This window comes from Symphalangus syndactylus, chromosome 18 (genome assembly GCF_028878055.3).
Source record: "Symphalangus syndactylus isolate Jambi chromosome 18, NHGRI_mSymSyn1-v2.1_pri, whole genome shotgun sequence".
Lineage (NCBI taxonomy): Eukaryota > Metazoa > Chordata > Mammalia > Primates > Hylobatidae > Symphalangus > Symphalangus syndactylus.
Genome location: NC_072440.2, coordinates 17,853,005 through 17,878,553, shown reverse-complemented (window position 1 = coordinate 17,878,553; position 25,549 = coordinate 17,853,005). Strand labels below are relative to the sequence as shown.

Here is a 25,549-nt window from a genome sequence, read left to right as displayed (position 1 = left end):
GGTCCTGGGAAGCACGGAGTTCAGGGCGGGGCAGGCTTGCTGTGCCCTGACCTGGCAACATACCTGCACTGTGTTGTGGTAGAAGAACACAAAGCTGGGAGGCACAGAACTGGTTCTAATCCTAGCTGTACCCTGACAAGCTGTGTGACCTTGGCCAAGTTACTTTCCTCTCCTGGACTTCATACATGGTTTTTCCATTCTTTGCATCCCTGAAGCTCCATGACTTAGGGGCCATCAACTTGGTTGTCCCTGAGTGTTTCCAAGAATACCAACAGTGCCCAGAGTTTTACTCAGCTTGGAGAGGAGGCCCAGAGCCTCCCTGTGGTGAGGAGGAAAGGGGTTAGAGCAAGTTTGGGTCTGCAGTGCTAGGATTGGAGGTGGCCTCACAAGCCAAGACCGCTATACTCACAGCCTTAGGACAGTGACTCTCTACTCGCTGCCTCAGCGTTTCCAGCTGTAAAAAAGGACCCTTGGTACCTTCGACAGAACAGCACCCATCTAGTACAAAGGGTAGTTCCTTTTATGATCAAAACAATCAGGAAAATGAGAGAGGCTGGGCTCGGTGGCTCACACCTGTAATCCCAGCACTTTGGGAGGCCAAGGTGGGTGGATCACCTAAGGTCAGGAGTTCGAGACCCGCCTGATCAATATGGTGAAACTCCGTCTCTACTAAAATTACAAAAATTAGCTGGGCATGGTGGCATGCGCCTGTAGTCCCAGCTACTCGGCAGGCTGAGGCAGGAGAATCGCTTGAACGCAGGAGGCGGAGGTTGCAGTGAGACAAGATCGCGCCACTGCACTCCATCCAGCGTGGGCAACAGAGACTCTGTCTCAAAAAAAAAAAAAAGTGAGAGAAAGGGCCTGGAGGTGAGTGTGAGGAGGGAAAAGAACATCAAACAGATAAAGTCCTGTCCTGTTGTCCTTGGACCTTGGGCAGCCATCTTGGCCCAGATGATCCCCACAAGAAAGAGGTAAGGGTTTCCTGACCCATTTCTGCCACGGTCTTAGGAAAGTCATTGGGTTTTCATGCCCTAGTTTCTTAAGCAAGTTTGAAAGTTAACTTTTTGGATAGCAATAAGATTACTCCTTTTCTTTTGTTCACAGAGATGCTGCAATTTGTCAGTAATCAAGTGGGAGAGTTCCCTGACTTGTTTTCAGAACAGCTGTGTAGCTCCTTTCCTGGCAGTGGTGGTGGTGGTAGCAGCAGCGGCAACAGCGGCAGCAGCAGCAGCAGCAGCAGCAATGGCAGGGGCAGCAGCAGCGGAGCTGTGGACCCTTCGATGCAACGGTCATTCACCCAGGTCCCATTACCTTCCTTCTCTCCCTCGGCGGCCTCCCCACAGGCTCCAACCCTGCAGGTCAAGGTTTCTCCCACCTCAGTTCCCACCACACCCAGGGCAACTCCTATTCTTCAGCCCCGCCCCCAGCCTCAACCTCAAGCTCAGCTGCAACAACAGACGGTAATGATCACCCCAACATTCAGCACCGCTCCGCAGACGAGGATCATCCAGCAGCCTTTGATATACCAGAATGCAGCTACTAGCTTTCAAGGTGATTCAGAAGTCAGAATGGTAGTGGTTGGTTGGTTCCAAAGTTTATGTGCCAGTTTGTAGACACTGTAAATATTTCTGTCCTCTTCAGGAATGGCAGGTATATCAGTATGGTCCTGTCTGAATGAGTTTCTGGTAACTGGCAGTAAGAACTGGTACAGGAGCATGTCACAGTCTGCAGCTTCAAATACCTTAATATCTATTGTGCCTATTTCAAAAATACTTGGTTAAAAAAATCCAGCAAGCGGCCAGGTGTGGTGGCTCACGCCTGTAATCCCAGCACTTTGGGAGGCCGAGGCGGGCAGATCACGAGGTCAGGAGATTGAGACCATCCTGGCTAACTCAGTGAAACCCCGTCTCTACTAAAAAATAGAAAAAATTAGCCAGGCACGGTGGCAGGCGCCTGTAGTCCCAGCTACTCAGGAGGCCGAGGCAGGAGAATGGCATGAACCCGGGAGGCAGAGCTTGCAGTGAGCAGAGATCGTGCTACTGCACTCCAGCCTGGGCAACAGAGCGAGACCCCCATCTTAAAAAGAAAAAAAAAAAATCCAGCAAGCATAGTAGACACAGGGCCATCCTGATAACTAGTGGTGGAGACTTGAATAAGGCTTGAAATTGGCTAGGCGGCAGCCAGATCTCAGCTGCCACAGTTGAGAACTATTCATTCAGCAAACATCTGAATGATAGCATCCACTATGGCGATGAATATGACTTTTAATATAGGTGCAGCACCTTCAAGTAGCAAGCGTCATGCTGGGCCCTCAGTATGTGTTGAGGGAATGGATGACTGAAAGGGGCTTGTTCTTTCTGTGATGTGCAGCATCCCAGTGCCTTTTCATCATATTTCCCTCTGACTCTGTGGGGAGCCCTGGGTAAGATTAGTATTGCTTTGAATTTCAAAGAATCTTATAGTTCTTCAATGGAGTTCAAGAATTGGGACAGGTGGGGGAATGTAAACGCAAAAAGCTGAGACAGTCTTCCCAAAGTACACTTTCCGTCCAGAAAGGATGGAAGAAAATGAAGCCCCAGGGAGTTGTTGATTCTCAACATCTGTTAACTCCCTTGCTGGGTGCAGTCATTTGCTGATTAGCTTCCCTTTCCTCCACCCTGGCACCCAGAGTAATAAAACAGTTTGTACTCGTTCCCTCAGAAATTGATGCAGCCCTTATGGGATGTTCTTGTTGTCTAGGCCAGCTTGTAAATGGCTGCGCACATCATCTTCAGCAGCAGGTGGGGAATTGGAATCATTATGAGATACTCCATCCTCAGGTTTCTGCTGCAGCTGCAGTGACAGAATGCATTCCTCATCTCTGTGCCTTTTTTCTCCTCTTCTCCCAAGTCCTTCAGCCTCAAGTCCAAAGCCTGGTGACATCCTCCCAGGTACAGCCGGTCACCATTCAGCAGCAGGTGCAGACAGTACAGGCCCAGCGGGTGCTGACACAAACGGCCAATGGCACGCTGCAGACCCTTGCCCCGGCTACGGTGCAGACAGTTGCTGCACCACAGGTGCAGCAGGTCCCGGTAAGTGGCTGGAAAGGATTCAAGGAGGCACTGGTTGGGGCTGTTAACTGGTCCTTGGTTGAAGATGTGGTCTACATACTAAGAAGGACCAACCAGAGTGTACACAAAGCAGCTTGTAGGGTGCCAGGATGCACCTGTGAGCAGTGTATAGAGACCTGGCTGAGCCCATATCTGTAGGTAGACACTGGCACTCAGGAAAGGCTGGTGCAGTCACTTACGTACACATGTAATGGGCATAAAACTGGAAAGAAATGTGCTAAATTGGTATTTCCCAGATAATTTTCTTTTTCATAGTTTTGTGTTTTGTTTTGTTTTGTGTTTTTTTTTGTTTTGTTTTGTTTTTTTGAGTTGGAGTCTCATTCTGTTGCCCAAGCTGGAGTGGAGTGGTGTGGTCTTAGCTCGTTGTAACCTCCACCTCCCGCATTCAAGCAGTTCTGCTGCTTCAGTCTCCAAAGTAGCTGGGACTACAGGCATGTGCCACCACACCCGGCTAATTTTTATATTTTTATTAAAGACGGGGTTTCACTGTGTTGGTCAGGCTGGTCTTGAACTTCTGATCTCGTGATCCACCCGCCTTGGCCTCCCAAAGCACTGGGATTACAGACGTGAGCCACCGCCCTTGGCTTTCATAGTTTTCTGTTTTCCATATTTTCTGCTGTGGATCCTGAACGTATATTGGGTTAGGGGGGCATGTATTATTTTTTATTTATTTATTTTTTAATTTTTTTTTTTTTTTGAGACAGAGTTTTGTTCTTGTTGCCCAGGTTGGAGTGCAGTGGCGTGATCTTGGCTCCCTGCAACCCCCGCCTACCAGGTTCAAGCGATTCTCCTGCCTCAGCCTCCCAAGTAGCTGGGATTACAAGCACCTGCCACCATGCCCGGCTAGTTTTTTGTGTTTTTAGTAGAGATGGGGTTTCTCCAGGTTGGCCAGGCTGGTTTTGAACTCGTGGCCTCAAGCAGTGCATCCATCTCGGCCTCCCAAAGTGCTAGGACTACAGGTGTGAGCCACTGTGCCCAGCCGGGGGACGTGTATTTTTATAATCACAAAAAAAGTCTTTATGTCATATATCATTGTGGACTATATCTTCTTTTTTCTTTTTTTTTTGAGACAGAGTCTTGCTCTGTTGCCCAGGCTGGAGTGCAGTGGCACAATCTCGGCTCACTGTGCAACCTCCGCCTCCTGGGTTCAAGCGATTCTCCTGCCTCAGCCTCCCGAGTAGCTGGGATTACAGGCACGTGCCATCACACCCAGCTAATTTTTGTATTTTTAGTAAAGACAGGGTTTCACCATGTTGGTCAGGCTGGTCTCGAACTCCTGAATTCGTGATCCACCCGCCTTGGTCTCCAAAAGTGCTGGGATTACAGGCATGAGTCACCGCATCTGGCCTATATTTTCTTACTAACAAAGTAATTTATCTTAAAAAAATCAGGTTTATTATTTTTGCTTCTCAGCCATGTGTCTGGCTTTCCTGAGTCTTTTCTCTCCTCTCTGCCATTCACCCTACCCATCTCTGCTCTGCTCCTGCTGGGCCACCGGCACCACCCTCTTGAAAGTCTTTCAACCTAAAAACCCATGACCTGGCTGGGCACCATGGCTCATGCCTGTAATCTCAGCACTTCGGGAGGCTGAGGCAGGTGGATTTCTTGAACCCAGGAGTTCAGGACCAGCCTGGGCAACATGGTGAAACCCTGTCTCTACAAAAAAATACAAACAATTAGCCAGGCATGGTGGCACACACCTGTAGTCCCAGCTGCTCAGGAGGCTGAGGCAGCAGGATCACTTGAGCCCGGGAGGTCAAGGCTGCAGTGAGCTGAGATTGTACCACTGCACTCCAGCCTGGGCAACAGAGAGCAACTCTGTCTCAGCAAAAAAAAAAAAAGCCAGGACCCTCATTAGCTAGCCCCTCTTTCTCCACCTGAACCCAGTATTCAGGCTGTACAAAATAGCCGGCTTTTGAAATGGCCTCTATGCGATTTCCTGTTCGTTTTTTTATTCTCAATTTCATAAAAATTATTTCTCATTCTTTCTTGGAAGGTCTATGCAGTAAGAAAGGAATGCATAACAGAAGGATAATGCTATCATCCTTTTCCTTTTCTTCCTTCTTCATCCAGGTCCTGGTCCAGCCTCAGATCATCAAGACAGATTCCCTTGTTTTGACCACACTGAAGACAGATGGCAGCCCTGTTATGGCTGCGGTCCAGAACCCGGCCCTCACCGCCCTCACCACCCCTATCCAGACGGCTGCCCTTCAAGTACCAGTAAGAGCTGCCTTCTCCCCCACCCTCCTCCCTCCCCCTTTATTCCTGCAGGTGTTAGTCTTCAGAGATGTTAAATCTCTATATGCTGAGTAGGTATGGGAGGGTCTATAGCACGAATCAGTCAAATTGTAAATGTTACCCCTCTTAGTAGTTTTTTCGCTCAAAAAAGTATTACCAGTGTGTGTTCGATGTGGGAGTACTGGAGTCTACAAGGAGGTAGAAAAAAATAGCAGAAGGACCCTCTATTCTTGGCTAATAGCTCCACACAAGACCATTCACCTCTTAGATCCTGCTGATGACTTCTGAAGGACCCTAGGGCCGCTAGGCAGGGAAGGGCTCCAAGGTGAAGAATGTGGAAGGTACCCCATCCTTCATTTGTAGGTTCTTAGCCACTTTCAGCATCCTATAGCATGAGAATCTGGTAGAGTAAATGGTGATTAAAATTTAGAAGCACTAGCTTTATTCATAAAAGCCAAGAACTGGAAGCAACTCAAATGTCCATCCACAGGAAAATAAGCACATTGTGATATATTCATACAATGAACTTATGCCTAGCAATTAAAAAAAAAAAAGAACTACTGACAGGCACGGTGGCTCACGCCTATAATCTCAGCACTTTGGGAGGCCAAGAGGGGTGGATCACCTGAGGTCAGGAGTTTGAGACCAGCCTGGCCAACATGGTGAAACCCCATCTCTACTAAAAATATTAAAATTAGCTGGGTGTGGTGGCACATGCCTGTAATCCCAGTTATTCAGGAGGCTGAGGCAGGAGAATTGCTTGAACCTGAGAGATGGAGGTTGCAGTGAGCCGAGATCGCACCACTGCACTCCAGCCTGGATGACAGAACGAGACTGACTCTCAAAAAAAAAAAGCTACTGATGCATGAAACAACATGGGGCTGTCCCTCAGAAAGAGTGTGTCAAGCTGCCGGGCGTGGTGGCTCATGCCTGTAATCCCAGCACTTTGGGAGGCCGAGGTGGGTGGATCACGAGGTCAGGAGATTGAGACCATCCTGGCTACCATGGTGAAACCCCGTCTCTGCTAAAAATACAAAAAATTAGCCGGGCGTGGTGGCGGGTGCCTGTAATCCCAGCTACTCTGGAGGCTGAGACAGGAGAATCACTTGAACCAGGGGGGTGCAGGTTGTGGTGAGCTGTGATCACGCCACTGCACTCCAGCTTGGGCAACAGAGTGAGACTTTGTCTCAAAAAAAAAAAAAAGAGCGGGACGTGGTGGCTCATACCTGTAATCCCAGCACTTTGGGAGGCCAAGGCGGGTGGATCACCTGAGGTCAGGAGTTCGAGACCAGCCTGACCAACATGGAGAAACCCCGTCTTTACTAAAAATACAAAATTAGCCAGGTGTGGTGGCACATGCCTGTAATCCCAGCTACTCGGGAGGCTGAGGCAGCACTTCACTTGAAGCCGGGAGGCAGAGTTTGTGGTGAGCTGAGATCGCACCATTGCGTTCCATCCTGGGCAACAAGAGCGAAACTCCGTCTCAAAAAAAAAAAAAAAAAAAATTATTAAAGAAAATAAAGTTAGAAAAAATAAGAGGAGAAAACAGAGATGAAGAATAAAAGGGGAGACCTCCATGGTTGGCCTATTTACTTAATCAAATGGCTCTTATTGAGAGTGTCACTTCTGCCCTTGAGCTTTTTGATGGCAAAATTGTATAAAGAAATGCAGTAATTTGCTTAATTGTCATTTGAGAGGAAAAAATGTGTCATACACTAGGAGAAAGTTTTCTCTGGTGCCAACTCGTGGTTCACTGTGTATAACTTTAGAAGTGGTTAACAGTTTGACAGCAAAGCAGAAATCATATGACTTGTTTCTGGCATACCTAGATCAAAACTTAAAACATATTTAGCTGTGTTAATCCTCTTGTGGTGTAGTTTATCAGCAGTGATTCTTGAAGGGAGGTAGTAACCAAGGTGCTGTGGCCCCTGAGGCTTCTTGGGGCCTGATTTGATTAATCCAGGAAGAGTCTCAGACCTCATGAAGTACTGCCAGGTCTGGCAACACTTGGCCAGAGCGGGCAGGTCTGTGTTGAGGTTGCTTTATGCAGACTAACAGAGGGATCATTCTGCTCTGTACCTGTGCCTATTCTAGACCCTGGTGGGCAGCAGTGGGACCATTCTGACCACAATGCCTGTAATGATGGGGCAAGAGAAAGTGCCCATTAAGCAGGTACCTGGGGGAGTCAAGCAGCTTGAGCCCCCCAAAGAAGGAGAAAGGCGGACAACCCACAATATCATTGAGAAACGATATCGCTCCTCCATCAATGACAAAATCATCGAATTGAAAGACCTGGTCATGGGGACAGACGCCAAGGTGGGTGCCAAGCAAAATCGTGTTTTATGTTCCACCATCTCCCCTCTACCTGTTTTTGCCTCAGGAGCCTAGAGAAGTCCCAGGCTCAAGGTAAGTGAATACAAGACCGAGTTAGAGGTGCTTTTTTATTAAAGCATCTTGGTGTCATGTCAAGATTATAAAATATTAAAAAACATAAGGGGACTGGTGAGGGTTGATGAGGCAGTGACCCACTGAGACCTTTGACTCCTTCGGCTGTGCTCTGCAGTGATGGGGACTCCACTGTCAGAGGCAGAGAAAGACGCCTGCCACTCAGTAGTTCCAGATACAGGACTGTGTGTACCTTGGAGTCAGCTGATGGCATAGTTTTAGCTGTGTTTAGGGGTTACCTTTTAGGGAAAAGAAAGTAAAAAGAGGTTGAGTCTTTGACCAGCAACAAATAGAGGAAATTGATTTTCCAAATGTTTCTGGTGTTTCAGTGAATGTGTCTTCTGGAAAGTAGGAGATTTTATTTTTAAAACCTATCTATGTTTAAACCCTAGTTTGAAAGAAAATTTCATTTTCCTTGCCTACAAATCTGAAAGGTGTACATCCTAAGTAAAAATCTATGCCTTAAGATAACTGTCCAGGCTAGGCACTGTGGCTTATGCCTGTAATCTCAGCACTTTGGGAGGCTGAGGCGGGTGGATCATGAGGCCAGGAGTTCGAGGCCAGGAGTTCAAGACCAGCCTGGCCAACATGGTGAAACTCCGTCTCTACTAAAAATACAAAAAATTAGCCGGGCGTGCTGGCAGGCGCCTGTCATCCCAGCTATTTGGGAGGCTGAGGCAGGAGAATTGTTTGAACCTAGGAGGCGGAGGTTGCAGTGATCTGAGATCGCGCCATTGCGCTCCAGCCTGGGCAACAAGAGTGAAACTCTGTCTTGGAAAAAAAAAAAAAAAAAAAAAGATAACTGTCCAACAATGCTGTGGTTCTTCATTTGTTTTCCTTAAAGTTTGTTATGGTGCTAGGATTATTATAAGAAGTAGGAAGAATAGCTAATATTTATTGAGTGTCAACTATTTGCCAGGCTCAGGGCTAAGCCCTTTACACTCATTATCTCATTTAGCCCTGCTGCAAGCCTGTGATTCACACGCTTTCATTATCTCTGTGTTAATGAGGAGGAAAGTGAGGTTCAGAGGTATGGAGTAACTTCTCCCGAGTGGCACAGCTAATCATTGGGAGGACCAGCATCTGAACTTGGTTTCTCCTCTCACAGAGCCATGCTGTCATCCCAAGTGCTAGGGCTCTGCTCTTTTCACCCTGTAGCCTGCACTGGTCTCACTGTGTTTTCACTCATCTTCTTACCCAGATGCACAAGTCTGGCGTTCTGAGGAAGGCCATTGATTACATCAAATACTTGCAGCAGGTCAATCATAAACTGCGCCAGGAGAACATGGTGCTGAAGCTGGCAAATCAAAAGAACAGTAAGTGTGCTGAAAAAAGGGTTGTCAGCCCTGGCCCAGGTGGGGCTTTGTAAAAGCAGATCATTTTCACCAGGTGGGGTTTTCTTTGCAGAGCTTCTAAAGGGCATCGACCTAGGCAGTCTGGTGGACAATGAGGTGGACCTGAAGATCGAGGACTTTAATCAGAATGTCCTTCTGATGTCCCCCCCAGCCTCTGACTCAGGGTCCCAGGCTGGCTTCTCTCCCTACTCCATTGACTCTGAGCCAGGAAGCCCTCTGTTGGATGATGCAAAGGTACAGACATTTGAAATCTCCTGATCCCTGGAATCTTTCCCATTTCCCCTAAGAAAGTAGCTGGGAGGTCACAGTTATGAGGCCAGGCCGCATGTTCAGAGGGCCTAGCCTGGAGAAAAACAGGAATTCTGTGAAATTAGCCAGGTCCTAGAGAATAAAGAAAGAGAAAACTGACTCTGGGGGGAAACAGTCCCTCAGGTTTAACTGGTCCTTGCCCTGTCAGAGAGGAATGAGTGCCAGATCCAGAACGAGAATGCGGAGTAGCTGTTGTGGGGCGTTGGGAGCTGCTGGAGGCACCTCATTGGTTCACTCTGCCTTTAATGGGCCTGGCAAGACCACTTTGGGAGGCTGATCAGTTGGTTTAGGATGAGGCTTCCTCTGGGTCCTCTTTTCAGAAATGATTACAATTTGCAGTCTAACAGATAACATTTTACCTATGGGCCTTTAATCGTCAAAGTCCCTGGCAATGGTAGTTTAATGGAATTACTTAAGAGACGCTCTGAGCCTAATGATCTTCCTGGGAACCTGTAGAGACCACTGGGTTCTGTACTGTATTTTGACTTCGGCAGTTTCTGACTCTGAAAGCACAAAGTTCCCTTCTAGTGTTTGTTTTTGACTAAGCTGTTTATTGTATCATATACTTAATTTTACTAAGGAAGCTCTGTTTTTGAAATACTCTTATAAATGTGGTTCTGTTTGGCAACAACAGGCTGTTTGACATATAAATTGAATTAGCTCGGCTTCTGAGTCATCAGAAGAAAATCTTAAATGGTTTTAAAATATTGAAAAGAAATGACATGCTATATACACATTGGGGCGCAGAGGAGATCTGGCTCCAGCCCTCCCGCTGTAAAATGGAGAGTGGGGTGGGTGTAGACAATGGTACGGTTTTAGAACAGGTAAAATCCTTTAGATAGATTCACACTAAATACAGTCTTTGATCAACTTTATTGAGGTATAATTTAAATGCAATAAAATATACCTACTTTAAAAGTACAGTACCAAGAGTTTTAACATAATGTACAGTGCTATGTAACTGTCACTATAATCAAGATATAGAACATTTCCATCACCCCAAAAAGCTCTTTTGTACACCTTTGCAGGTAGTTTCCCACACCCCTCTCTAGCCTCGGACAATGATTGATTCATTGGTTTCCTGTTACTTTAGATGCGTTTTGCCAGTTTTGGAATTATACAGAAACAGAACCATACAGTGTGTTCTCTTTTGTGGCAGAGCTCTATTTTAAAAGAAAATCTCTTCTACCTTTGTTCTTTGGAACATATACTTTTCTCAGTTAGCAAGCAGGTAAAATGTGCCAATGTTTGAGCAGCAGTTAGTGAATTATAGGCTTCTCAGTTCCCATCTGGCCTTAGTCCTGAGTTAATAGACTTGAATTTAAACCTCATAACCATTTCTCAATATATATATGTATTTATAAAGTGCTGTAAAAACCTATGCAGTATTTATTCCAACCTCGAGGCCTTGTTTTGAAGGTCAAAGATGAGCCGGACTCTCCTCCTGTGGCGCTGGGCATGGTAGACCGCTCACGGATTCTTCTGTGTGTCCTCACCTTCCTGTGCCTCTCCTTTAACCCCCTGACTTCCCTGCTGCAGTGGGGAGGGGCCCATGACTCTGACCAGCACCCACACTCAGGCTCTGGCCGCAGTGTCCTGTCATTCGAGTCAGGTAGGTGGAGGCCCCTTGCACCACCTGGGCATGGCTGGACCACTATGGCAGGAGAAGGACCCTGTGTACAAACTTCTTGGCTTGGCTACCAGGTCCCAAAGGGCTTTTATAGTGGGCCCCCACCTGCTTGCTTCTGATAGGGACTGGCATAAGTTCCATTTTGGAAGTAACAAGGCAAGCCCAAGTTCAGTCAGAATGAGCAAAACAAATCAGGGACCCACACTACTCTAAATACCCTGGGGTGGAGGGGTGGTGCCTATTTGAAGGAGGATGTCTTGTTTTTTATCTGAGGTTGCAAAACCAATGCCTTAACCCTTTCAAGCTAACAAAGATTTTTGTGGCACTCAGCTCCGTTTAGATTATAGAATTATTTGCCCTTTCTTCTGAAAATGAGGTAGAAGGCTCTTTCCTGTGATAGTGCTGGGGTCTCTCAGGTGCCTGGCTGCTCTGCAAGGCCTTTCCTGGCAGACTCTGCTGAGACACTCCTTCTTAGGTTCTGGGGGCTGGTTTGACTGGATGATGCCTACTCTTCTCTTGTGGCTGGTAAATGGTGTGATTGTCCTGAGCGTCTTTGTGAAGCTGCTGGTTCATGGGGAGCCAGTGATCCGGCCACACTCGCGCTCCTCGGTCACCTTCTGGAGGCACCGGAAACAGGCAGACCTGGATCTCGCCAGAGTAAGTTCTATGTCCGCCCTTCCCCATCCTCCCCCAGACTTGACCAATAATTCAGCAACTCATGTCGAAGAAAGTCCTATGATAGATGCTTGTGGTAACTGAGAGGAAAAAGGGACCCTGCTGCTGAACAGTCACAGGGCAGTGGAGTGGGCGCCTCTGCATAGATAATTAATTCCAGGGACATGAGATGATCTGTGTCTCCGGTATGACAGAGGAATAATGAAGTTGAGTTCTGAGGGAGGGGTTCTAGGGCTTGAGCGGGGCTGCCAAGAGCAGGAAGGAAGGGCAGGGATGGCAGAAGGACCTTCCAACCCAAAGGCATGAATAGACAGGCTGTTTGGAGACTGGCAGGTTCCAGGGTGTGTTGAGTGTAAGATATGTCAGAGGGAGTTGAAGGCAAAGGCTGGTAGTGTGTCTAGGCCCAAATTGGAGAGGGCTTTCACTAGGAACTGATTTGGGGCTTTATTCCCAGTTCTCTATAGAACCAGAAAAGGTTTTTGAGCAGGAAAACTAGCTGAAAGTTTTCATTTGAAATCAACAGGGAGTTTACGGAAAAATTCTGGGGCAACTCACAGCATTGAGGAAGAGTTAAACATCCACATTTCAAGAGGAACAAGAACCAGAACACTCCTCAGCAGCAGTGAGCCATGGGCCTGCCCTCCCCACCTCTGCAAGCTGCAGGGCCATTAGTGAGAATCTGATTGGCCATCCTGGATCTGTCAGCCTTGCTGGGGCTATGGGTCTCAGAATATAGATGTGATTTTGAGAGGCCTGTTCCTTGAGCATAACATCTCAAGATGTATATCCTAGAGGCAGGTTCAGGTGTGTGTTTTACAAGCATCATTCTGGTGGCTGTGAAGGATAGGTAGGAGGGAGATGTGAAATGCATGGAACATGGAAACAAGTTAGGGTGCTCTTTTTTAAGTAAAGACAAGGTCTCACTGTGTTGCCTGGCTGCTCCCGAACTCCTAGGCTCAAGTGATCCTCTCACCTTGACCTCCCAAAGTGTTAGGATTACAGGCATGAGCCACCACGCCTGGCTAAGTCAGGGGGCTCTGTGAAATAGACTGAGTAAGAGATGATGGCAAGCACCTGGAATTAAAAGGAAAGGTTTGAACTGAATAAGTATTTGAAATGTAATATTTGGAAGGGAAGTGATTAGTGACATTGACTCAAGGAAAAGAGAGGCTCCAAGATGGAGTGGACTCCATCTAGGCCATGTTGCCTGGAAAAGCTGGAAGAGGCCCCTGTAGAATGAGCCGTGATTGAGAGGCAGGCTATGGGGACTGACCGGAGGCGGGGCCACAGTGTTTGGGAAGCATATCTGTCAGGAGAGGGTTCTTAGGGAGAATTGGACTGGGGAGTCAGGAGGGGTAAGAGCCAAAGACTGGGACTTGGGAATAGCCCACCTTTGAGGGAAAGGCAGGGGAGGAGCCAGGGAACACCTGCCTCCTTTGGAATCTGCAAGTGCAGGTCCTCTGGCTGAAAAGATAGAGCCACCTTAGAGACTGTTGCTGTGAGGACGTCTTTTCTTTTCTCTTGTCCAGTCCTGTAATGATGTGGGAAACAAAGCACAGATAGTGTACTAGCTGCCCAATGAGGAAAATAGGAGAATTTACCTTCATTTCCCAAGACTATATAGCCTGTCTTCTAGTCTCCAGCAGTGAGAGAGAGAGAAAGCGAGCCATCTCCAGTACAGTGCCGTAGACTCTCCATTAGACCTTCTCAGGTTGACAAAGATTAGTTCATCTGAATCCTAGAGTAGGGTAGTTTAGCTGTGAGTTTGCCTAAAACCATGGTTCTCAAACTTCAGCAGGCATGAAGCCGGGTGCTGTGGCTCACACTAAGTTGGGGGGATTGCTTGAGCCCAGAAGTTCAAGACCAGCCCGGGCAACATAGCAAAACCCCCATCTCTAAAAATGAAAAGAAACACTTTAGCAGACATGGCATGAGAATCACCTAGAGGGCTGCAATACCAGAGGTTCTGATTCAGTAGCCCTGGGGTAAGGTCCAAGTGCTTGCATTTCTAACAAGCTCCTAAGAGCTGATGCCACTGGCCTGTGGGGGCTGCACTTTGAGACCCTGAAAGCCTAAAGGATCATGCAGTTCATCTAAATCTGTGTCACCATCTTATGTCTAAAAGCTACTGCTGGCCGGGCACGGTGGCTCACGCCTGTAATCCCAACATTTTGGAAGGCCAAGGCAGGTAGATCACTTGAGGTCGGGAGTTCGAGACCAGCCTGACCAACATGGTGAAACCCTGTCTCTACTAAAAATACAAAAAAAAAAAAAAGTGCTACTCTGAGGGAACTCTGACCAGCATTTGCTCAAAGAAAGAATGCACACAGTACAATCTCAATCGAGTAAAAAGTCTGTAAGGAAATACCCTAGAATGTCAGCAGGGATTCTTCCTGGGGGATGAGATTACAGGTGGTTTTGTTTTACTTTCTTGTAGCTTTCTGAAGTTTTCCTCGTTTTTATGAGTATTCACTAATTCCTGTGATAATTGGGGGCCGGGGGAGTAGAAGTCTATATCAAAACAAAAAGCCGGAGCAAGGTCAGTGACCATTAACATCTCTTGGTACTTTGTAGGGAGATTTTGCAGCTGCTGCCGCCAACCTACAAACCTGCCTGGCAGTTTTGGGCCGGGCACTGCCCACCTCCCGCCTGGACCTGGCCTGCAGCCTCTCCTGGAACGTGATCCGCTACAGCCTGCAGAAGCTACGCCTGGTGCGCTGGCTGCTCAAGAAAGTCTTCCAGTGCCGGCGGGCCACTCCAGCCACTGAGGCAGGCTTTGAAGACGAAGCTAAGACCAGCGCCCGGGATGCGGCTCTGGCCTATCACCGGCTGCACCAGCTGCACATCACAGGTGAGGGGGCGGCTGCTGCTGCCTGGCCTGCTGCAAGGCATCTCATGCTACCTCTCCTCCTTAGCTTGATTTGCCAATTCTGCACCCTAGCTGAAGTCCCTTTAACGCTACTCTTTTAGAGTGGCTAGACCAAGCTTCTCTACCTGTTTCCACAGCTGTAAGGATGGCTCTTTGCTTTAGCTCATCAGTTCTCAGATGCACATGTTTTCACAATAACATCACTATACTCAGGATGTGTCCTATAAACAGTGGCACATTGTAGATAAGTTGGCAGTGTTTTTCCTTAGTGATACTTAAATTAATGGTGAGACTTAAAATTGCTGACATCTTAGAGTCAATGAAATATGATCATTTATTTCATTCAGTAAGCTCCTGCTATAATAGGCAGAGAGGTCAGCAAATGAATGACAGTTCAATCAATGTGAGTATGTTAGACTTAGCAGAAGGAACATGCTTTCGTTGGGAGGGAGTGGGTACCCGTTGGAGGGTTTCAAGAAAGGCTTTCTGGGGAAGTAGAGTCTTGGCTTTGCATGGAAGGATGCATAGAGGTCACCAGCTCTGCAGGAGAGGAGCCTCTGGGCAGAGGGATGTTCCCAAGGAGGAGCCCCACCTGGGGTGGCTCTTGAGAATAAGCCTTCAGTGGTCCTAGAGGGAGCCAGAGCACAAAGGCAGTACTCAGACCATGAAGGATTTGGATGCCAGGCTGGGGATCTTGTAGTGTATCAGTAGGATTCAGTGAAGAGCATTAGGAAAATAGTGATATGATCAGGTTTGTGCTTCTCAAGTTTAGAAGAGTCAGGTTGGGCATGGTAGCTGGCTCATGCCTGTAGTCCCAGCACTTTGGGAGACCAAGGCAGGAGGATCACTTGCGCTCAAGAGTTCGAGACCAGCCTGGACAACGTGGCAAAACCCCATTTCTACAGAAAATACAAAAATTAGCCAGGCGTGGTGATGCACACCTCTAATCCCAGCTACCCAGGAGGCTGATGTGGGAGAATCACTGGAGCCTGGGAGACCAAGGCTCCTGTGAGCCAAGATTGCACCACAGCACTGCAAAAAAAAAAAAAGTTTAAAAGATTCACTCTGATGGCAGATAAGGAGTGGATCCCAGAGGATCAAGGCTAGAGCTAGAGAGGCCAAATAGAAGCTGATGGAGATTGAAGATGAGAGATGCTGAAAGGACAGATGAGAGGAAATTAGAAGGTGGAATTGACTGGACTGGGGACTCATTGGACTGACGGATGGGGACAGTAGTCGGCTAAGACGGTTCCCTGGTTCTTCCTTGGGAGTTTGGGTGATCGATGGTGCCACTAACAAAGGTAAAGAAAACAGCAGGAAAAGCAACTTTCCAGGGAAAAGGTGGTGAGTTCCCTTTTGGACACTTGCCTGTGAGATGTGGAGGTGAGCTGGACATGCAGGATCTACAGCCCAAAGAAGACTACAGGTGAGAGTGAAAAGCAAGGGAGCCGATGAGAGTGGATGTGGTGAAAAGGAGACCCTCAGGGCCATTCAGAAGAACACCCTCATATAAAGAACAGATAGGCCATTGCGGTGGCTCACACCTGTAATCCCAGCACTTTGGGAGGCCACGACAGGTAGATCAGGAGTTCAAGACCAGCCTGAGGTCAGGAGTTGGAGACCAGCCTGGCCAACATGGCAAAACCCTGTCTCTACTAAAAATACAAAAATTAGCCAGGTGTGGTGGCACGTGCCTATAATCCCAGTTACTCGGGAGGTTAAGGCAGGAGAATCACTGGAACCCAGGAGGTGGAGGCTGCAGTGAGCCAAGATGGCGCCACTGCATTCCAGCCTGGGCAACAAGAGCAAAACTCCATCTCAAAAAGAAAGAAAAGGATAAAGGCTAGCACAGCAGTTCACATCTGTAATCTCAGAACTTTGGGAGGTCAAGGAAGGAAGGTCGGTTGAGTCCAGGAGTTTCCCATCAGCCTGGGAAACACGGGGAGACTCCATCGCTAGAAAAAAACTCAAAAAATTAGCTGATCTTTGTGGTGTGCACCTGTGATTCCAGCTACTTGAGAGGCCAAGGTGGGAGGATCACTTGAGCCTGAGAGGTAGGTCCAGGCTGCAGTGAGCTGTGATGGTGCCACTGCACATGCACACAGAGATGAGCAGATAGAGGATGGGGAGTTGGGCAGAGGCTGCCTGAGAAGAGCAGTAGGAGAGGTCTGAGGAGACACTGAAAGGCTGAGTGTTGGAGAAGCAAGGGCAGAGAGTTGAGGAGGGGAGATTGTTGCTGGGACACCCAGTAAGATGAGGGCCAGGAATAACAGTAGGATGTGGTAACTAGAAGGTGTTAAATACCTTGGTGGCAGTAAGGAGCTTCAGCCAAAAGTGGAACAGAGCCAGGCAAGTGATGCAGGAGTGACCAGGAGATGAGACAGTGGGGCCATTGTGCAGCTTTAATATGTGGGCTCATGGCAGAATTTTAACAGAAGGTCCCTATCTGCAAATTTGCCCCGCTGTTATCTTTTCTGTTCCTCAGTGTGCCCTTGGGACAGAATAAGCCCATACTTAGGTCTCCGATCAGGCTGTGTCCTCCTTGCTGCCAAGTTCTGGGGAATTCCAGCTGAGAAGCTTTACATCACTCATTCCCTCCATACTCACTGGCATTCCCTGTGTGAGACACTGAGGGGATAGAGGTAACTACAGTATGGTTGCCACACTGCCCTCACCTCCCTCCCTGTGTCTCCTGCAGGAGGAACACCTGAGGCCAATACAGAATGGAGTGTGGAGGCTGAGATCTCCCTACGCTGATAAAAAGACAGGGAGGCAAGGCAGCCCAGGAGGGGGAACACAGGGCTGGATGAGCACGGGAATCCTGGCTTTGCCACTGTCTGCACCTTGACATGGGCACTTCCGCCCCTGAGGCAGGGAGACTGCTTACCCTTGTAGCGAGGACCAAAGCCGGCAACAGTATGAAAACCTCAGGAGAGCTGTGATGGTCCCTTGTGCCTGTGCAAGGATAGTTTGTTCCCTGATTAGGGAATCAGCCCCAGATGGGCCACTGTGCGCCTCTCATAGGGGAGGGTGTGGTAAGCCTTCCTGGCCTCCCACCCACTAACCCAACATGTGTTCAGCTGTCCTTACTCAGTTGACATCACTTCCCCCTCAAACAGGTATGTGTTTGTCTATTGTGAAGGCAGGTTCTTTTTTTTTTTTTTATTTTTGGCTTTTTTGGGGGACAGTCTCGCTCTGTTGCCCAGGCTGGAGTGCAGTGGTGTGATCTCAGATCACTGCAACCTCCTCATCCCAGGCTCAAGCAATTCTCCTGCCTCAGCCTTCCGAGTAGCTGCAATTACAGGCATGTGCCACCACGTCCCCTAATTTTTTCTATTTTTAGTAGAGATGGGGTTTCACTGTGTTTGCCAGACTGGTCTCGAACTCCTGGCCTCAAGTGATCCACCAGCCTTGGCCACCCAAAGTGCTGGGATTACAGGTGTGAGCCACTGGCACCCAGCCACATTGTGAAGGTTTTTTAATGAAAGTAAATTCAAATCAGTTCGTCTAAAAAGAATTTCATTTCCTCTGTTGAATGTTTGGAAACACACAGTGTGGCTGTGCTGCTGACACTGTTTTGGGAAATGTTGCACTGTGCGCCTCTGAGTCCTATACAACAACCTGCAATCATGACAGCTCTGGGTGTGACAGAACTGGGTGCCATGTTCCCAGCTACCCTGTGAGGTAGACAGGAACACACAGCCAGTACATCACAGAGCCTGGCATCCCATCCTGTGATCAGGCCTATCTGATCACAAAGTTCACCTCGTTTCTCCCCTCGTTCCTCTCTTACTTTGATTGTGCTGGAGATAGCAGGAAAAAGTTTGGTTTTGGGGATCCATCAACGATAGTGTCTGTTTCTGCCCACCCTAGGGAAGCTTCCTGCAGGATCTGCCTGTTCCGATTTACACGTGGCATTATGTGCCGTAAACCTGGCCGAATGTGCAGAGGAGAAGATCCCACCGAGCACACTGGTTGAGATCCATCTGACTGCTGCCATGGGGCTCAAGACCCGGTGTGGAGGCAAGCTGGGCTTCCTGGCCGTGAGTACCCTTCAGTTCCCTTCTGTAAACCTCCCCTGAGCACTTACCTAGCCAGGAGTTAAGATGCAGAAGCAGTTATGAGCCCCCTTCCGCATCAGGTGCTGCCCACCTAGAGGGGTAGGCATTCATTCAGTCGTTCATTTCACCAGGACTCCCAGCAACCGATAAAACAGACCAAAATTCCTCCCCTTGTGGCCTTAATACCATAAGCCTTGTAGGCAGGACTTTTTGGTCCCCTGAGGTAATATGAGGTAATATGAAGATTGGTTCAGCAGTAGCAGAGCTACTGTACTTGGGGGTTAATATGCAACTTTTCTGTTCTTCAAGTGGTCATAAAAATTCTTAGAATCCCCTGGTTATTTCTCCTGGTTCTTTTATTTACTCAGAAGGTATTTATTGGGCATCTTGTGTTGATCACAGCACTGTGAATCCAGAAATAAAAGCCAGTGCCTTTGCCAAGCTACAGAGTTAAAGAAAAGAAAAATGAAAAGAATAAAAGTAAAAGAAAACCTGTGCCTGTCTACAAGGAGCTCAGGTCAGACCAGGGCAGGGATTGTGGTTATCAAGCACCTCCCATATGCCTGGCTAGGAGCCAGCCTTGGGAATTCTCAAATGGGTAATTCCCAGTCCTTGTTATCAGCTAGTTCACAATATGCTGACCTCAGTCTTTCTCTTACTCTAGCAGAAACAGGTACGTTTTACTCTGTGTCCCACTGTGGGTAGACTGCTGAATATATCAGGTATGTTCAAGCATTACCACATCTCTATTTGTTTCCGTATCTCAGTAACAGCAGAGATGAACTGAGAATGAATCAGAACGTGCCCTGTAGCGACACTAATATGTTTCCTGAGGTATATCACGATAGTCTAGGGGGACAAAGGGCACAGGGAAGCCCAGTGTACTCTTTATGTCTACACTTGATCTTAGCCAAAAGGCCAAGAAGCGATACTTTTTATGTCTTACCTCTGTTTCTGGTGACCACAGATAAGAGATTCATCTCTTGATTCACTCATTCAACAAATATGACTGAGCACCCTCTCTAAGCAGGGCATTTGCCTTGTCCTCAGGGAGCATAGTTGGGCAAGGAATCTAGACAGCAGCCCTTCTTGAGCTTGACACTGATCTTCCCATGAGGAGGACTGGGCTCCAAGTGGGGAAAGAACCCCATCCTCACTTGTGGGCTAGACGACCTGGGAGTCCACAGATGCTGAAGACACATCATTTTTCCTATTCATTTCAACCTTCCCTCGACAAATCTTCCTGGGACCAGGTCTTCAGGACAGTGTGAGCTAGGGTGAGCTCCTGAGCTGGTCTTGGGGGAAGTCAGGGTGGGCTTTCTGGGAAAGGTGAATCTAGGCTGAGAGCAGGAGGCATTGATGAGGTCTCTCTTTTTCGGTTTATTGAAGTGCTCTGGACTGATGTCATTACATTTGTAACTTTCATGCCCCCCAAAAATGTTTTGAAGACATTCATTTTATCAAAATACAACATACGTGCAGAAAAATGCCCACATTTTAACTTACGGCTTGAGTGAAGTCACCCACATGACACCCACTCACATCAAGAAGTAGAACATTCCCAGCACCCCCAGAAGCCTTCTTGAGGCCCTCCCTGCTCTTCCTGCCCCAACCAAGGTAACCACATTTCTGAATTCTGTCACTGGAGTTTAATCTGCCTGTTGTTCTTCATTTCAGTAAACTTATCAAAGTACACGCTTAGAAGTCTGGCTGGGAAGGCCGGGCACAGTGGCTCACCCCTGTAATCCTAGCACTTTGGGAGGCCGAGGCGAGCAGATCACCTGAGGTCAGGAGTTCAAGACCAGCCTGACCAATATGATGAAACCCTGTCTCTACTAAAAATACAAAAATTAGCCAGGCGTGGTGGCATGTGCCTGTAATCTCAGCTACTTGGGAGGCTGAGACAGGAGAATCGCTTGAACCCAGGAGGTGGAGGTTCCATTGAGCGGAGATCGCGCCATTGCACTCCAGCCTGGGCAACAGAGCGAGACTCCATCTCAAAATAAATACATACATATGTACATACAAAAATTAGCCAGACGTGGTGGTGCACACCTGTAATCCCAGCTACTTGGGAGGGTGAGGCAGGAGAATCACCTGAACCTGGGAAGCGGAGGTTGTAATGAGCCAAGATTGCACCACTGCACTCCAGCCTGGGTGACAGAGTGAGACTCCGTCTCAAGAAAAAAAAAAAAGATTACAAAATGCATGTCAAAAAGTATACAAATCGTAAATATACAGTTCAGTGACTCCACAGTAAACACACCCTTATAGCCAGCAGACAGATCAAAGTACAGAACCAAGACCTCAGAAACTTCTCTTGGGCCCTTTGCAATCACTAACCTGCCCCTTCCCCCAAGCCTTCCAGCCTTCCAAGGCTAACCACCATCCTAGTCACCTCAGATGTTTTGCCTCTCTTTAAACTATATTAATATAAGGAGAGTCTTACAGTATACACTGTTTTGTGTCTTACTTATTTTGCTCAATATCATGTATAAGAATCATTTATGTTGTTATGTAGAATTATAGATTGTTCGTTCTTACATTTATAGTGTTCCATTGTATGACTAGGTTATTGCAGATGAACTTTTTAGTTGCTTTCTGGCTTTGGTTATTATGAAGGGTGCAGCTGTGAACCTCCTTGTACACACATCTTTTAGGAAACGTGACTGCATTTTTAGGAATGGCGTTGCTGGGTCAGAGGTTGTGCGTATTTCCAAATTGTTGGCCATTCTCCACTCCATCAGCAGTGAACAAGACTTCCAGTTCTACATCCTTACCGAACACATATAATGTCAATTTTTTTAAAGCCCTTCTAGTGTATCTCATTGTAGTTTTCATTTGTACTTCCCAGGTGATTAATGAAATTGAGCACCTCTTCTTAACATTTATTGGCAATTTGGATAGTCTGTTTTGTTACATTCAATTCAAGTCTTACCTCTTTTTCATTTGGATTATCTGTCGTCTCATTGATTAGAGGAATTCTTTATTCTGGAGATGACCCCTTTATTGGATATATGCTTTTCAGATACCTTCTCCCACTCTGTGGCTTGTCTGTTCTCTCTTAATGGTGTCTAGTGAGAGCACAAGCTCTTAATTTCAGTGAAATCCAGATTATTAGTCTTTTCCTTTACAGTTAGACATTTTAAGTCCTGTTCAATAAATCTTTGTCCTACCTCAAAGTCATGAAGATATTCTCCTATGTTGTCTGCTAGAAGCTTTATTTTTTACTCTTTACACATATGTACCTAATCCACCTGGAATTAATTTTTATAAGAGTTGGAGGTAGGAGTGCAAGATCTGTTTTTCTCCATAAGGATATCTACCTGATGCAGAACCTGTTATTTTAAAAACTGTCCTTCCCCTGCTGCACCAAGTGGCACCTTTTTTTCATAAATCAAGGATCCGTGTACAGTGGGTCTGCCTCCGGATCTGCTAGTCTGAGTCTGTTCCATTGCACCACCACCACCCAACCCTAACGGCTGAGTTTTCTCTTACGTCTTGATGTCTGGAAGTGTTGGTCTTCCAGATTCAGTGACTAACGATGAATCTTGGGCATTTCTTTGTAGCCTCTTCATTCTACAGAGGAACTTGGTGCTGCTGATGGACATTTGGGTTGTTTCCAGTATTTGCCGTTATAAACAGTGCTGTAGGGAACATTTTTGTCCATTGTCTTCATGCACCTCTGTAAGAGTTTCCTCAGACCAAATCTGTAGAGATGGTGATGCTGTGTCAAAGGATATAAATATTTGAAACTTAATAGTATTATCAAATTTGCATATTCAGTAAGATGGAAAAAGGAGAACTGTCATCTTTAAAGTAACTGTTCTTCTCTGTTTACTTCTCTTGAGAGAGGATAAAGAGACTCAGACAGTACTTTCTTATAAAGGAAGAAGCTTTGAATTTGGTGAGATAATTTAGCTACAAATGAGCCAGGTGTTGGGGGCAAGTGGAGGGCTAGCCTCTGTGAAAATGGTTTAGACTAGAGGTTCCCAAATTTGCTCAACTCGTGACTCAAGATTCCCAAACTTTATCTACTCACTATGTCTCAGTAAATTTTTCATGGCGTCCCTTAGCCAAAAGAAATAACTAACGGTTCTGGTTTTCATTTTTTTGAGACAGTGTCTTGCTCTGCTGCCCAGGCTGGAGTGCAGTGGTGCAATCACGGCACACTGTAGCCTCAACCTCTCTGGGCTCAAGTGATCATCCCATCTCCCCCTCCCGAGTAGCTGGGACTGCAGGTATACACCACCACACCGAGCTTATTTTTGTATTTTCTGTAGAGTCAGGGTTTCACTGTGTTGCTCAGGCTGGTCTTGAACTACTGGGCTTAAGCGATCTGCCCACCTCAGCCTCTCAAAGTGCTGGGATTATAGGCATGCACCACCGTACCTGGCCTCTGTTAAGTAGTTAAGTTTGAACATCCTAATAGGTATTTAAATTGTCTTAACAGCTTAGTGGTCATTTGAAAAAATCATATGTGAAGTTGAAAGAAGAAATAATATTTTTTGCTAGGAGTGGTAGCACACACCTGTGGTCCCAGCTCCTCAGGAGACTGAGGCAGGAGTATCTCTTGAAGCCACGAGTTTGAGGCTGCAGTTAGCTATGGTCACACCTGTGAATAGAGCCACTCCACTCCAGCCTGGGCAACATAGTGAGACCATGTCTCTATTTAAAAAAAAAAAAAAGAGGCTAGGCACAGTGGCTCACACCTGTAATCCGAGCACTTCAGGAGGCTGAGGCGGGTGGATCACCTAAGGTCAGGAGTTTGAGACCAGCCTGGCCAACATGGTAAAACCCCGTGTCTACTAAAAATACAAAAATTAGCCAGGGATGGTAGCACGCACCTGTAATCCCAGCTACTCGGAAGGCTGAGACAGAATCGCTTGAACCCAGGAGGCAGAGGTTGCAGTGAGCCGAGATCATGCCACTGCACTCTAGCCTGGGTGACAGAGCAAGACTCTGTCTCGAAAGAAAAAAAGAGAATATTTTAGATTCTTAATAATTTCTTAGAACTCATGGTTATTAAGAATCCAAAATATTCTTTTTTTTTTTTTTTTTTTTTTTTTTTGAGATACAGTCTCACTCTGTTGCCCAGGCTGGAGTGGAATGGCTATTCACAAGCATGGTCTCACTATGTTTCTTACCAATACGTGAACCTGTCAAGCACTGCACACCTCAAGCTTTGGAATCAGACTAGCAACCATAACTCTCTCTCTTTTCAACATTGATTTTCACACAGTACTGTGACAGATATGACATCTCCAAAGGAAGCTAGTGTGATCTCATTGCTGAGGCTGCAGGCTCTCCCCATCTAGTCACTTATAGTGCCCAGCTGATGTTGAGCATCACTGTTTTCCTCAAAAGTTTAAAATGGCCAATGGCTCCCTCGATCACTTGCTGTGGCACCTCAGACTGCCTTGGCACATGATTTGAGAGCCATGGGGTTAGACCGATGTTGGGGGATACAACCTGGGGTTGGGACTGGCCCAGGGATACTGAGTGGCTCTCAGGATCTAAACAGTTGTGGGGTTCTTGCCACAGCCTCTTTCACATCAGGCAATTAGCACATGAGTTACAGGGGGAGGCTCCTAGGCCCCAGTTGGGGAGGATTCTGGTGTCTATACAATTTAGGGAAACTTAAAAAAAAAAATTTTTTTTTTTTTTTAGGCCAGTCATGGTGGCTTGCGCCTGTAATCCCAGCACTTCAGGAAGCTGAGGTGGGAGAATCACTTGAGCTCAGGAGTTCAAGACCAGCCTGGGCAATATGGTGAAACCCCATCTCTACCAAAAATACAAAACTTAGCTGGCATGATGGCGTGCCTGGTTATCTTTTGTGCGGCATGTGGTCCCAGCTACTCAGGAGACTGAGGTGGGAAGATTGCTTAAACCCGGGAGGTCGAGACTGCGGTGAGCTGTGATTGTGCCACTGCATTCTAGCCTGGGTGACAGAGCAAGACCCTGTCTCAGCTGGGCACGGTGGCTCACGCCTGTAATCCTAGCACTTTGGGAGGCCGAGGCGGGTGGATCACAAGGTCAGGAGATCAAGACCATCCTGGCTAACACAGTGAAACCCCGTCTGTACTGAAAAACAAAAAATTAGCCGGGCGTGGTGGCAGGCGCCTATAGTCCCAGCTACTCGGGAAGCTGAGGCAGGAGAATGGTGTAAACCCGGGAGGCGGAGCTTGCAGTGAGCTGAGATCGCGCCACTGCACTCCAGCCTGGACAAAAGAGTGAGACTCCGTCTCAAAAAAAAAAAAAAAAAAAATTAAGGAAAATTAGTATACGACTATAATGCCAAGAAAATTAAAAGAGTAAGAAAAGCTATTTTCTCAGTTTCCCTTATAGAAGCCATACTGTAGATGACTGTATCCCAGGATTTATATTTCTTATTAGTTTAAACCACTGAACTCAAGCTCCCCTGCCCTCAGCTGAAATTTGTTATTAATATAACTAAAAGTTTTTTTGTGTGTGTTTTTTTTTTTTTTTTTTTTTTTGAGACAGAGTGTCACTCTTGTCACCTAGGCTGGAGTGCAATGGCATAATCTCAGCTCTCTGCAGCCTCTGCCTCCCAGGTTCAAGCGATTCTCCTGCCTCAGCCTCCCGAGTAGCTGGGATTATGGGTGCCTGCTACCATGCCTGGCTAATTTTGTTTGTATTTTTAGTAGAGACAGGGTTTCACTATGTTGGCCAGGCTGGTCTTGAACTCCTGACCTCAGGTGATCCACCTGCCTCGGCCTCCCAAAGTGTTGGGATTACAGGTGTGAGCCACCGCACCCGGCCTGTTTTAAGAATTAAGCTTGCCTGGGCGCAGTGGCTCATGCCTGTAATTCCAACACTATTGGGAGGCTGAGGCG

At 47.2% G+C, this 25,549-nt stretch overlaps 1 protein-coding gene across 2 annotated transcripts in view; it reads left to right on the top strand.

Annotated features, from left to right (window-relative positions):
* SREBF2 (sterol regulatory element binding transcription factor 2) overlaps positions 1-25,549 on the top strand; it is a 75,241-nt gene that overhangs the window by 33,111 nt on the left and 16,581 nt on the right. Inside the window, exons 2-13 of one of the 2 annotated variants that reach the window (XM_063622892.1) lie at positions 1,105-1,551; positions 2,890-3,071; positions 5,184-5,330; positions 7,443-7,664; positions 8,995-9,109; positions 9,201-9,382; positions 10,877-11,069; positions 11,563-11,744; positions 14,337-14,613; positions 18,505-18,674; positions 19,357-19,414; positions 24,363-24,412. In XM_063622892.1, coding sequence (XP_063478962.1) covers positions 1,105-1,551; positions 2,890-3,071; positions 5,184-5,330; positions 7,443-7,664; positions 8,995-9,109; positions 9,201-9,382; positions 10,877-11,069; positions 11,563-11,744; positions 14,337-14,613; positions 18,505-18,674; positions 19,357-19,414; positions 24,363-24,412 — 2,225 coding nt within the window. The remainder of the gene's footprint in view (positions 1-1,104; positions 1,552-2,889; positions 3,072-5,183; positions 5,331-7,442; positions 7,665-8,994; positions 9,110-9,200; positions 9,383-10,876; positions 11,070-11,562; positions 11,745-14,336; positions 14,614-18,504; positions 18,675-19,356; positions 19,415-24,362; positions 24,413-25,549) is intronic. The other variant, XM_055253039.2, reaches the window with a different exon arrangement.